We start from the raw sequence: 12,581 nt of genomic DNA, 5'->3' as shown, positions 1-12,581 counted from the left end.
AAAGAGGGAGGAGAGTCTGAAATGCACTTGAAGGAATGGGGGAAGAACAATGTAAAGCCCAACCATCCTTAGGGATTCATGGACCAAATCATTAAATATTCAATTAAAATAAAACAGCAGTGGATTTAAGACTACATCACGAACATCATGTATCTATAATGCAAGAATGCGTTTCCCCCTTATACCTTTATTTAACATTTTTGCAAAATTAAAGGAAATAGGTTTCCAGCTTTGCTGAGATTATAACTGATAAATCAAATGTATCCAATGTGATAATTTGATAGATGTATATGTTGGGAAGTGATCACCACACTCAAATGAATGAACACATCCATCACCTTACATTGCCTAACGCACCTCTGTGTGTGTGTGCCCGCACATGCACTGAGAAATCTTCACAAATTATACCTTAAAAGATGAAAAATCAATGGAAATATTAATAATTTTAAAAGGTCCAAAATTAGTATATGCAAATTTTAATTATAAAGAGAGTGAAAGGTATGTTATCCTCTGCCAAGCCCCATGCCGGTATATAGTTTATTATAATTGGAGTGTGGCCCTGAGGCACTGGTGCCACTGTGGCCAAATAGAACAAACAAAGGGCCAAGGTGTTGTTTGAGGCCAGGTGGGGAATAAGAGAATTGGGATAGGATGGGAATATGGGTGGGGCTGGGATCATGCTGATGGTCATGGGCTGGGGCTATGGCAAGGCCCCCATGAGAATGGGTGAGGCCAGGTGGAGGTTTGAAGGAGACTAATCAAGAAGAAAAGAGAAAAAAACCCAAATAAATAAAATCATGAATGAAAGGGGAGAGATCACAACCAACACCAAAGGAATACAAACAATTCTAAGAACATATTATGAGCAACTCTACGCCAACAAAGTTGACAATCTGGAAGAAATGGATGCATTCCTAGAGACATAGAAACTACCACACATGAACCAGGAATAAATACAAAATCTGAACAGGCCCATGACCAGTAAGGAGATTAAAATAATCTCCCCAGTAATCTCCAAACAAACAAAAGCCCAGGCCCAAATTTTCCCAGGGAAATTCTACCAAACATTTAAAGAAGAATTAATTCCTATTCTCCTGAAACTGTTCCAAAAAATAGGAATGGAAGGAAGACTTCCAAACTCATTTTATGAGGCCAGCATCACTTTGATCCCAAAACAAGACAAGGATCCCATCAAAAAAGAGAATTACAAACCAATATCCCTGATGAACACAGATGTGAAATTCTCACCAAAATACTAGCCAATAGGATCCAACAGTCCATTAAAAGTATTATTCACCAGCACCATCTTCCTAGGAACATCACCAAAGGCAAGGGAAGCAAGGGCAAAAATGAACTATTGGGATTTCATCAAGATCAAAAGCTTCTGCACAGCAAAGGAAACAGTGAACAAAATCAAAAGACAACTGACAGAATGGGAGAAGATATTTGCAAACGACATATGAGATAAAGGACTAGTGTCCAAAATCTATAAAGAACTTAGCAAACTCAACACCCAAAGAACAAATAATCCAATCAAGAAATGGGCAGAGGGGGCACCTGGGTGGCTCAGTGAGTTAAAGCTTCTGCCTTCAGCTCAGGTCATGATCCCAGGGTCCTGGGATCGAGCCCTGCATCGGGATCTCTGCTCAGAGGGGAGCCTGCTTTCTCCTCTCTCTGTCTCTGCCTGCCTCTCTGCCTACTTGTCTGTCAAATAAGTATATAAAATCTTAAAAAAAAAAAAAGAAACGGGGAGGACATGAATAGACATTTCTGCAAAGAAGCCATCCAGGTGGCCCACAGACACATGAAAAAGTGCTCCACATCACTCGGCATGAGGGAAGTACAACTTGCAACCACAATGAGATACCAAATGACACCCCTCATAATGGCTAATTTTAACCAGTCAGGAAATGACAAATGCTGGCGAGGGTTCGGAGAAAGGGGAACCCTCCTACACTGTTGGTGGGAATGCGAGCTGGTGCAACCACTCTGGAAAACAGCATGGAGGTTCCTCAAAAAGTTGAAAATAGAGCTACCCTATGACCCAGCAATTGCACTACTGGGTATTTACCCTAAAGATACAAACACAGTGATCCGAAGGGGCACGTGCACCCAAATGTTTATAGCAGCAATGTCCACGATAGCCAAACTATGGAAAGAACCTAGATGTCCATCAACAGATGAATGGAGAAAGAAGAGGTGGTATATTTATACAATGGAATACTATGCAGTCATCAATAGAAATAAAATCATGCCATTTGCGACGATGTGGTTGGAACTAGAGGGTATTGTGCTTAGCGAAATAAGTCAATCGGAGAAAGACAACTATCATATGATCTCCCTGATATGAGGAAGTGGAGATGCTACGTGGGGGGTTTGGAGGGTAGGAAGAGAATAAATGAAACAAGATGGGATTGGGAGGGAAGCAAACCATGAAAGACTTTTAATCTCACAAAACAAACTGAGGGTTCCTGGGGGGAGGGGGGTCGGGAGAGGGTGGTGGGGTTATGGACATTGGGGAGGGTATGTGCTATGGTGAGTGCTGTGAAGTGTGTAAACCTGGCGATTCACAGACCTGTACCCCTGGGGCTAATAATACACTATATATTTATAAAAAAAATTAAAAATTAAAAAAGGAATCAAAAAGGAGGAGATAAAAAGACTTAGAGCTACACGGGTCCACATGGGGACTGGTCAGCACCCACGAATTAGGTCCCAACACAAAAGTCCAAAGAAGCCAGTTCCAGAAAGACATAAAGCAAAGGATGGCATTACTCTGAATATCCAAGCACAGGCAAAATCCCAAGGACAGAAAGGAGAACTGGGAGGGCAACAGGTACAGTGAAGGGACCCTGGAAATATGTCCTGGATCCAGAGTTTCAGTTGGGAAAGTGAGGCGCTTGGACATGGAGGACACTGATGGGTCCACAACAGCGTTAATGTACTTGATGCCAGGAGAAAAGATGCCTCATAGGATCCGAACAGGAAATTCTAGCTGAGGAGAGGAATAGGTATCCATGGGTACTGGACTCTTGATTTCAACTCAGGACATGATCAGGCCCTGATCTGGAGCTGCACTGGACCTGGAGCCTATCTAAGATTTTCTCTCTGCCTCTGTCCCTCCTCCCCCAACCCGTGCTTTCATTCTTTCTCTCTCTCTCTTTTTTTCTCTCTCTCTGGCTCTATAAAAAAGAAAAGAAAAGAAAAGAATAGAAAAAGATGGGGTCCCTGATCAAAGGAATGAGACTGATACAAAGCGAAGGTTAAGCAAAGCTTTATTTTTACACCTGGCATCAGAAATCAGATTGACTGGTCAGGGCTGCCTCAGAAGAGAGCGACCCCGCCCTGATCTTACAAGCTAGTTGTAGAGGGCATAACCGCAGACCTCAAGGTATGTGGCTTCTATTGTTAGGGGTTTATTCCCAGAATCGATTGCCAGAATCAATACGGAACCCATATCAGGAACTGCTGGGCTGTTTATTCCCCAAATGAAGTCCGTGGATGTAAACAACAATATGGCTACCTAGGCAATATGGAGTCACTCTGGCTAAGCAGGCCCTAATAGTTAAACAGGTTGTAATATTAAATCTGCCCTAAGAGAGAAAAAAAGAAACAGGCAGACATTCAAAGCTTTGTTATTTGTACAAAATGTATGTATTCTGAAAAGCATATGCACACATACATATGGACTATAATGCATGAAAATGCTGGACAAGAAGGGATACTTCACTGGGTCCCGCCTACTGACAGGAAAGAGGATTGGATTGGTGGGTGTCAAGTGCCTGAAAGGTCACGTGACGTTGGGCCAGTAGAAAAGTCAGGGAGGGGAGGGAAGTGGCCATTTCTGACCATTCCTCGGGCACGCTGGACACAGAGGCTCCTCCAGCAGAGTCCCTCTGCAACCTTTTAAGCCTCTACTGGGAGACAGGAGGAGCACCGCTGCATTTCAGGTGGGTTTTGGGACAACTGGGTCCTCAGTTCAGCTGTCAGAGAAATGAGACAGGGAGGAAATTATGGAGGGATGTAGCTTACTTCATTGGGTTAAGCACACTTTCATTGGAAAGCATTTTCTGAGAGGAGAGACTGGTCAAAAGCAGTCCTCGTGATTCCCTGAGGTTGTAATTCTAAGGGAAATTTGCCCCACAGTCTGAGGGGTGCGGGATCGTGGAAGTGCTGGGACAAAATCCTGTTCCATTTGGCTGTGGGCACTGAAAGCCTAAAGAAGGAACTTGTTCCCAAGATGTGGAAAGATCCTCATTTCCAATGGATTAGAAGTTAGTTAAGAAAGGGACTCTGAGAAGAGAATATTAAAAAAGAGGTTACAGGGGTGCCTGGGGGCTCAGTTGTTAAGCCTCTGCCCTCGGCTCAGGTCATGATCCCAGGGCTCTGGGATCGAGCCTTGCATCAGGCTGTCTTCTTCTCCCTCTCTCTCTGCTTGTGTTCCCTCTCTCGCTGTGTCTCTCAAGAAGAGATTACAGAAACCCAGATGGGCAGCTTCCAATCTAGTAGAGGAGAAAGTAGGCTTTGTAAAATGACTTTGTAGTTGAAAATGGCTTCCTGGTGCGTCAAATGTGAAATACAGATTTTGAGAGGAAAGCATAGGTTCTTTCCCATTTTCAACTCTGTGTACCCCATGTTGTATTGCCATAGCATGGATTCTTGTGTGTTCATTGGGGCAGTGGCTGGTGCTACTAGATATGAGTTGAGGCCAGTTGGAGCATGAGAGGAAATGGAAGGCATGGGAGTCTGGGTGGGGCAGGGTAAGGATGAAGAAGAGCATACAGGTGGGGCAGTGGCAGGGGTCCCATGAGACTGGGTGTGGCCAGGAGGAGGCTGCTAGGAAGCTCTGGTAAGACTGAAAGTTGCCAGTCTGGGACTGAACCATGGCCTTTAAAGGTCCATTCAAAATCCATTCTCTGTGCAAGACACACCAATCTTAGAGATGGGATCCATGATCAAAGGAGCAAGACTGATACAAAGTGAAGGTTAAGCAGAATTTTATTTTGCACCAAGTATGGGGAATTAAACCGAACGGTCAGGGCCGTCTCTTATGGAGACAGCGACCTCTTCCCAGCTTCACAGACTAACTTTTATAGAGCACAGGTGGCCAAGGAGATCGTAACCCACACAGAAAGTTGCGTAGTCAGGTTAGGCCACACACAGGTGGCCAATTGAATTACAATTTACCCTATAGCAGCTCTTTGAACGGGTCTAGCATTCTGGTCAGAACTGGCGCTCAAGTTTGGTGACCAAAGGGCAGGGTTTACATTCTTTGTTAGTTAGGGAGGTTGAGTTTCAGTTGAGTGCCCCTTATTGATGTTCCGGGAACTCTGAGTCACTAATTTTTTTTTGGTAAACAACAAAATGGCCGCTCAACCAATATGGAGTCTCTTAGACCAAGGGGGCCCCAACACTTGGAGTGGGAAACTGCCCAGAGGGCCAAAAGGATTGGAAATGGAGGCCCCTTGGGCTAGTGTTGGTGGTACTTGTTGGCCTGTTTTGGAAGAAAGATGCTCTCTTGCATTCCAGTCAGGAAGGCCCAGGTGATAGGAATCCAGCCTTCTATCCTCCATTCTCTTTAAAGAATCCCTAGGACAGGGGCACCTACGTGGCTCATTTTCTTAAGTGTCTGACACTTCATTTCAGATCACTTCTTGATCTCGGGGTTCTGGGATCTGGCCCCACACTGGGCTCCAGGCTCAGGCTCAGAGATTCTATCGCTCCCTCTCCCTCTGCTCTCTCTCTCTCTCTCATTCAAAACAAAACAAAACAAAATGAAGCAGTCGTAGCTTCCAGTTTGTTATTTTCTTAGAGAAAAGAAGTATTCTGAAAAGATGATATGTGTGTGACATGATATTACCATGCCTGAAAATGCTCCGCAAGAAGGCATTGTTGATTGGGTCTGCCCTATTAACAAGAAAGACGACCTCGGGGTTATAGGAAAGTCAGGGAGGGAAGGAAGTGGCCCTTTCTGACCATTCCTTTGGCATGTTAGACACGCAGTCTCCTCCAGTGGAGTCTGTCTAGTACCTTCCTGAGCCTCTAATGAGAGACAGGAGGAGCACCATTGCATTTCTGGTGGGTTTTTGGACAGCTGCATCCTTATCTTAGGAGCTAGAGAAATAGGACAGTGAGGAAATTATGGGGTGATGTGCCTTTTCTCAATGCGCGAAAGACTGGTTCCATATTCTGGAATATTCAGAATATGAAACCATATTCTGAGAAGAGAGACTAATCAAAGGCATGACTGCCAATGCTCTTGACTCCCTGAGGTTCCACTTCCAAAGGAACTGACCCCAATAGTCTGATTGGAGTGGGCTCATGGAGGTGTTGTGACAGAATCTTGGTCCGTTTCTCTGTGGGACTGGGAGCCTAAAGAAGTCACAGGTTCAGGGCACCTGGCTGGCTGAGTTGGTTGTCTGACTTTGTCTCAGGTCATGATTCCAGGGTCCTATAATGGAGCCCCTCATTTGGCTCCCTGCTCAGCAGGTAGTCTGCTTGTCCTTCTGCCCTTACCCTACCTCGAGCTTTCTCTCTCTGTCTGTCTTAATAAAAAAAATATTAAAAATGAAAAAGAAGTCCCAGGTTCACATGAAGTTAAAAGCTAGTCATTTCCCAAGGATTAGAAGAGAGTTAAGAATGGGGCACTGAAAAGAAAACATGATATCAAAGAGTTGAGACCCTTAGATGGGCCACTTCCCTCATTCCATCAAGAGAAGTGATGTTTTTCCAAGGGATCTTATAGTCTAAAATGGCTTCCTCCGGTGTCAGTGGGGAAATGGAGAGTTTGGAGAGAAAAGGATACCTGCTTTTCCATTTTCAACTCTGAGTGTCCCATGGAGTATTGTCATAGCGTTGATTCTTGTGTAAATCAGGGGCAGTCCTGTCCCTGGTTTTGCTTCCAGAGTGCATTGTGAGAGAATTCACAAGCACCTCTCTGGTAAGTCATTCAAGGCAACTTCACCTGCGCTTTCTAAGGGCACCATCCTGGGGGTGGGTAGGCAGGAGAGTGTGGAGGACAGGAAGGGAGGAGAGGTCACAGGGTGACAACTGTGTTTGATCTGGTGGTCCTGAGGCCCCCTCATACCTACTTGGAGAAGAAGGGACAGGAAAGAGGGTTGCATCTCTGTGAATACAACTGTCCTTTTTTTTTTTTTGACTCAGGAATTCCAGACACCCATCCCCGAGGCAGGCCGGCCAACTGCCATGTCCCTTAAGGAAGTAGGACACATGGCGGGCAGACAGACCCAGCTTGAGCCCTACAGACCCTTGAAAGCCCAGAAAGGGAAGAGGCCACCGAGGGCATCCTTAGCACCCAGGGCTCCTGGGCCAGAGGAGGAGGATCCCAGGGTAAGCAGAGGCCGGCATGTGCTGTGAGGAGGGGGTCTGCCCTGACTGTGGAGACAGGCTTGGCACATGGAGAGTTCTGTGTCCATAACTCAGTTGTCCTTTCCTGGGCCAGGACCACCTGCCCTGGAGTCTCGTCACCAGACATAGTGGAGCATTCAGACACAGCGAGGGTCTACCTCAGGAGTGTACGGGCTCCGGTCCAGGCTGGTGTTTGTCCACGTCTCTCCAGAGGGCTCCTTCAGTTCAGCCTGACTCTTGCAATCCCTCCTCCATGTCCCTCCTGGAGAGGCTGGGGAAGCATCCCACGGTCTTCGGAAGGCTGGCACCTCACAAGCCGAGGTGATGCCCCCTGTCCAAAACCACTGATCCTTCTTTCTTCGTCCCCAGGTGAAGTGCAGGGACTGTGGATCTTTTGGGCACAAGGCATCCAGCAGCAGGTGCCCCATGAAGCACTGGGGCAGGGCCCTCGACCTCCAGGCCTTGGGCTCCAGGAAGCTGAAGGAGAACATAGAACCACGCAGTCAGCAGGACCAGCAGAACCCCGGGCCCCTGAAGCAGGCTGAGAGGGAGAAGGGAGAGGGACCAAGGTGAGGAACGTGGCTTGCTCCTGTCCCCAATCCCAGGGCTGACGTCTAAGGGCACTGTGTCTCTGCCCCTGGACACTGTGTGCTGTGCTGTCCTCACGCACAGACAGGGCTGGGGAGGCCGACAAAGGAGCTGTCCATCCTCCAGGGTCCACACTTAGGCTACTGAGCTGCCCTTGCTGAATCGGCGAGAGTGTGTGAGTGGTGGGGTGGGTGTCCCCTTACTAGGGGACATATGGGAACCTGGCTAATGCCAAGCAGACTTGCCAGAGCCCCCAAATGCTAGTAGCTCCTAGGCAAACCTGGAGGGCTCCCTGGAGGGCTTTCGGGAGTAGGGGGAAGAATGGCAGGGGAGGGAAAGGACGCTGCTGTCTGAGGCCTCAGGCTTGTGTCCCAGTTTGAAGACGTGAAACTGAGTTTCTTCCACTTCCCACGCTTTGTTGTGCAGGCAAGCCCGCCAGAGGGAGGCCCTGCTCCAGAGATTCCCCAGGCGACTCCAAGGCGGGCAGAAGCAAACCTGGAAGGATTGCACAGAATCCTGCAGCTACGTGAGGGTGAGTGTCCCCTGCTTCCTGGCTCCTGTTCTGTCTGGTGGACCCTGATGGGCTTCGTTGCCTTCCTGGGTGAGGACTGACCCCACTTCCGTTCTGAGCCGTGTGAGCTCAGGGGGGCATCCTCCTCCCCCATTTCCCTTGCTGCCCAACATGGTGCCTTATTCCAGGGATGTGTGTGCACAGTGGGTGCGTGGGAGGGAAAGCACTGCTGGACACTCTTCTCACACATAGAACCCTCGATGGAAGAGCAGGGAACTTTGCTTTGGGACACATTCTCCCACATCGTCCATCAAATCTCAGTAGCCTCTGCAGTGGCTCCACAGCGGCAGGATTCCTGTGCTCTCCGGAGCCCAGTAGATGGTCCGCTGGACGAACCGTAGATGTTTTTGCAGAAGCTTTCTCGGTTCGTCCCCGATAGAAAAAGGGTGTCCAGGAGATCCTGTCGAGTATTTATTCCTGACCACCCCTGAGCTGTGGTCCCACCTCCTGTGTACACAGAACCTTTCCTGTCATCCACTGCTGAACTGAACATACTAAGGTGTTGGGGTTTTGTGAGTTTCTTGGTTTTCCTTCGTGGCGATGTTGTCTTGGTGGTGAGGGAAAACTAATGCGCATTTCCGTGTGTTCCTTTTCCCACAGCGTCCACACACACCGATGCCCGTCTATACCACCAAGAGAGCGTCTGTCCTGGAGCCTCCCCTCCCATGGGAGCCGCCGACCCAAACCGCTGACATGAGAGTCGGGTACCACTCAGCTGCTCTCCTCAGAAGCCCTTCAGGGAGCGTCCTCCCCCCTGGTGCACAACATGAGGCACAGAGAGTGGTGACGCCTGACAGACCCCTGGCATGCCAACCCTTTGCCAAGGAGGGTGGCCCGGTTGTCCATCTGTCAGGAAAGAGGCCCCGAGGAGACTCCCCTGAAGTTCCCCAGGCTGTGTCCAAGGTAGATGGCGTGCACCATGTCCGGGCACCAGCCAAGGTTCCTGAGGAGAATGCACGTCCTAACGCAAGCCACGGTATGGTTCAGAATTTCCAAAACTATCTCAAGACAGCAGGCAAGAGAGGCGTCCAGATCTCTCTAGAGATGGGCCTGAACCCCCGAAAGAAAGCACGCTGGAGCCCCTTCCAGCACCACCACAAGAGCATACAGGAAAGCCATCTGGGGGCTTCGGAGAGTCTGTGTCCTCCTGCAAAGAGAAGTGCATGTGGACCCCCTGCGGCACCCCTACTGACCGGGAAGACACCTGCCCCAGTGCAAGTCATCGACCTGCAGCCTGCACACCCCCGACCTCTCCTGGAAACGGTCCAGGCATGCATCGAAACCCCACGTCCACATTCCAAGCCCGCCCCTGGCACGCCTCTGAGAATGGTCTTCACGAGATTGGACAAAGCCTGCTGGAGCTCCAGGTTCCTAACACCTCCCTTGCTCCATCCCGCTGAGAAGTCAGCCCCTCCGGGTCAGGGCCCTCCTGTCATTCAGAAATCCCAGGGATTCTTTGGTCACGTCCCTGTGAGTGTCCTCCATGAGGACCTGCAGGTGTCCTCGTCCTCGGAAGACAGTGATAGAGAGTGAGACAGCGCATGGCCTCAGAGACTTGTCCTCCAGCCCAGGGGATCCCGAGGAGGTGTCTGTTGAATGGAGGACAAGTCATAGTCCTGGGCTGATGTGTGGAATCAGCACTTCCTCAGCTTCAGTGGATAGAAATGGAGGAGTCTTCATCATGTTGGGTATCCTGCTTTTGGGGAGCGTGCACATGCAAACCGAACACACACACACACACACACACACACACACACTCATCATGTAAATAGATGTGACCTTTCAAAAGGTACTTACCCACTGGGATGTCAAGCTTGCTTTACTTAAAGACATTCTCTATGAAATTGAGTGAAATGATGCTGATAAATGGTAAATACAAATGTAAATTTAACCTAGGACCTAAACCTGTATTTGGTTTACAAATATCTGAATTGGGGGCTTCTGGGAGAAGGCCCCACCTGCAAAGGGTGCTCTGCAAAGAGTGACACAGTGTTTTCTCCGGAGATGAGATTTTCTTGACTCTATGATGTGATTTTTGTGGAAATTATCCTGGGGAATATTTGACCTGGTCTGCTTCTTTTCATGATCAAATGTTATCCCAAAATTGTGTGTAGCTGATGTACCCTTAATAAATTTTCCCCAGCTATGACTTAGTGTGCATGTTTTTTTTTTCCCCTTAGCATTTCAGATCCTTTCTGTAACGCTTTTAATTCCTCAAAGCTTGATTACCTAAGAGGAAAGAGGACGTTGGTAGGATCTAGGGCTTCTTAGACACTGAGGATCGCAGGCACACCCTGCTCTCCTGCATGAATGGATGCCTAGAGCACATAGCTCCCCTTACTCCCTGTGCAGTGCCACATGCACTGCATGAGGCCTCAGTCCCACTTTAGTGTCTCATGGGATCAGGCGGTCAGTTTTCCTGTATTTATATTCTGGCATCCCCCTTGCGGTAATGGAGACTATTGCCCCCTTTCTGAAGCCTGGACATTGGGATTTACTGCCCTCCAGATGATTTCCCAAGGCAAGAACATTTGACACTCAGGTAGGTGTTGGTCCAAATATCACCAGTCCCAGGCTCCGTTTCCTCTCTCCCTCAGGAGAATCTCTGATGAGGAACAAGGGAAAAACCCCACAGATCTGTAGAGAGATTTCTTTCTTGGGAAGAGCCACGGAGTGCTCCTGCGTCCCTACAGAGCACCTGTTTGGGGAATGCTGCCCCCTCTCTCTGCAGATCTCTGCAGTTGGAATGCAGGGCAACTACTGGTTGAGCACACAATGTTCGACACACTGGTATGGGATTTGGAAATACCAGCACGGTGCCCTCACGCGGAGTCGTCCTGGAGTCATTTTGGTGGCAGGGATAGTAGGATTGTCATTAATGCAATTGAAAGGCAGTGTATCCTTTTTTTGACATTTAATAGAATTTTTGCCTTTACGACATCATGTGCATGGGTTTTATTTCCTAGCATTGAAGATGCTTTAGATATTTATTTTATTTCCTTACAGATTAATTATCTCAGAGGAGAATGATAGGATCTAGCAGTTCTTTGACATTCAGAATCTCAGGCATTATAGCTCTCGTACCTAAATACATAATAAATTGCATATTAAAATGCATATTAAAAATATTCCCATGAACACCCTGTATGTCTCACTGTGTAAGGCATGCAGCTTGCATTTCACTTTGGCCCATATTGGGATTAGTTATCGAGTTTTAATATATCTGTATGCTGGACTTCTACTTGAAGAAATGGACATGTTGTTGTCTTTCTGAGACATGAGCATTTCGATGTACAGTCCTGCAGGTGACTTTGTAAAGCAAAAATGTTTGACAGTCTGGACAAGTGGTGGTCAAAATACGACCTTAGTCCCAAGTTATGGTTCTTTTCTCACCCAGGTAATACCCAAAGCTCACAGAGGGAATTTCGTAAGAAGAACAAATGAGTGCTCCTTCCTCCCTGCAGAGCATCTGTTTGGGAATGCTTCCTTCTCTCTCTGGAGCTCCCTGTAGTTGGAGTGCCGGGGGTACTGGTTGAGCACACAAAGTCATTAAAAGTAAGAGAGAAGAACAGAAGCCATGCGGTGGGACTCCCCCACACCCTCTGTAACTCCCATCCATGCATTCTTTGTATGGGAGGCTGCTCCCTTCTCCCCTAGGTTCCTGAACGGTGTCTTGCCCACTGCCCCATTAGTGTCTTATGCCTTCTGACAAAAACACAGTAAAAGAGTTCTTTATGTAATATTGATTTTATATGTCATCTTGTCACTGTTTATTTTTTATTTTATTGTTCTTGTTTTATGCCTATGTTTTACAAAGTTAACCTCACTGACATTTTATAATGTACTTACTCTGTATTTAGAATGTATTGATTATTAACCATAATCAATTTTGTAAGTTTCCTCAAAGGGATTGATATATACACAATGCCTAATATCTTCTGTAAGACACTATGAAAGATCAACCATTATGACAAAGATATTTTGAGTTTACGATGCTCATAGAAGCTGTTAGACAATATTAATATCTTATTTAATATCATACACTAGACAAGGA

The 12,581-nt window shown here is 47.4% G+C and overlaps 1 protein-coding gene across 1 annotated transcript in view; it reads left to right on the top strand.

Annotated features, from left to right (window-relative positions):
- LOC309855509 (ubiquitin carboxyl-terminal hydrolase 17-like protein 17) overlaps positions 1-10,060 on the top strand; it is a gene marked incomplete at both ends in the record, with an annotated part of 50,683 nt that extends 40,623 nt beyond the window's left edge. The window contains 3 exons of the mRNA XM_082715868.1: positions 7,738-7,937; positions 8,383-8,488; positions 9,968-10,060. Of these exons, the coding sequence (XP_082571994.1) occupies positions 7,738-7,937; positions 8,383-8,488; positions 9,968-10,060 (399 nt within the window). The remainder of the gene's footprint in view (positions 1-7,737; positions 7,938-8,382; positions 8,489-9,967) is intronic.
- Between the last annotated feature and the right edge of the window lie 2,521 nt (positions 10,061-12,581).

The sequence above is a fragment of the Mustela nivalis genome (assembly GCF_964662115.1).
Source record: "Mustela nivalis genome assembly, chromosome: 20".
Classification (NCBI taxonomy): domain Eukaryota; kingdom Metazoa; phylum Chordata; class Mammalia; order Carnivora; family Mustelidae; genus Mustela; species Mustela nivalis.
The sequence above is the reverse complement of the archived record's forward strand: the minus strand, read 5'-3'. Positions and strand labels throughout refer to the sequence as shown.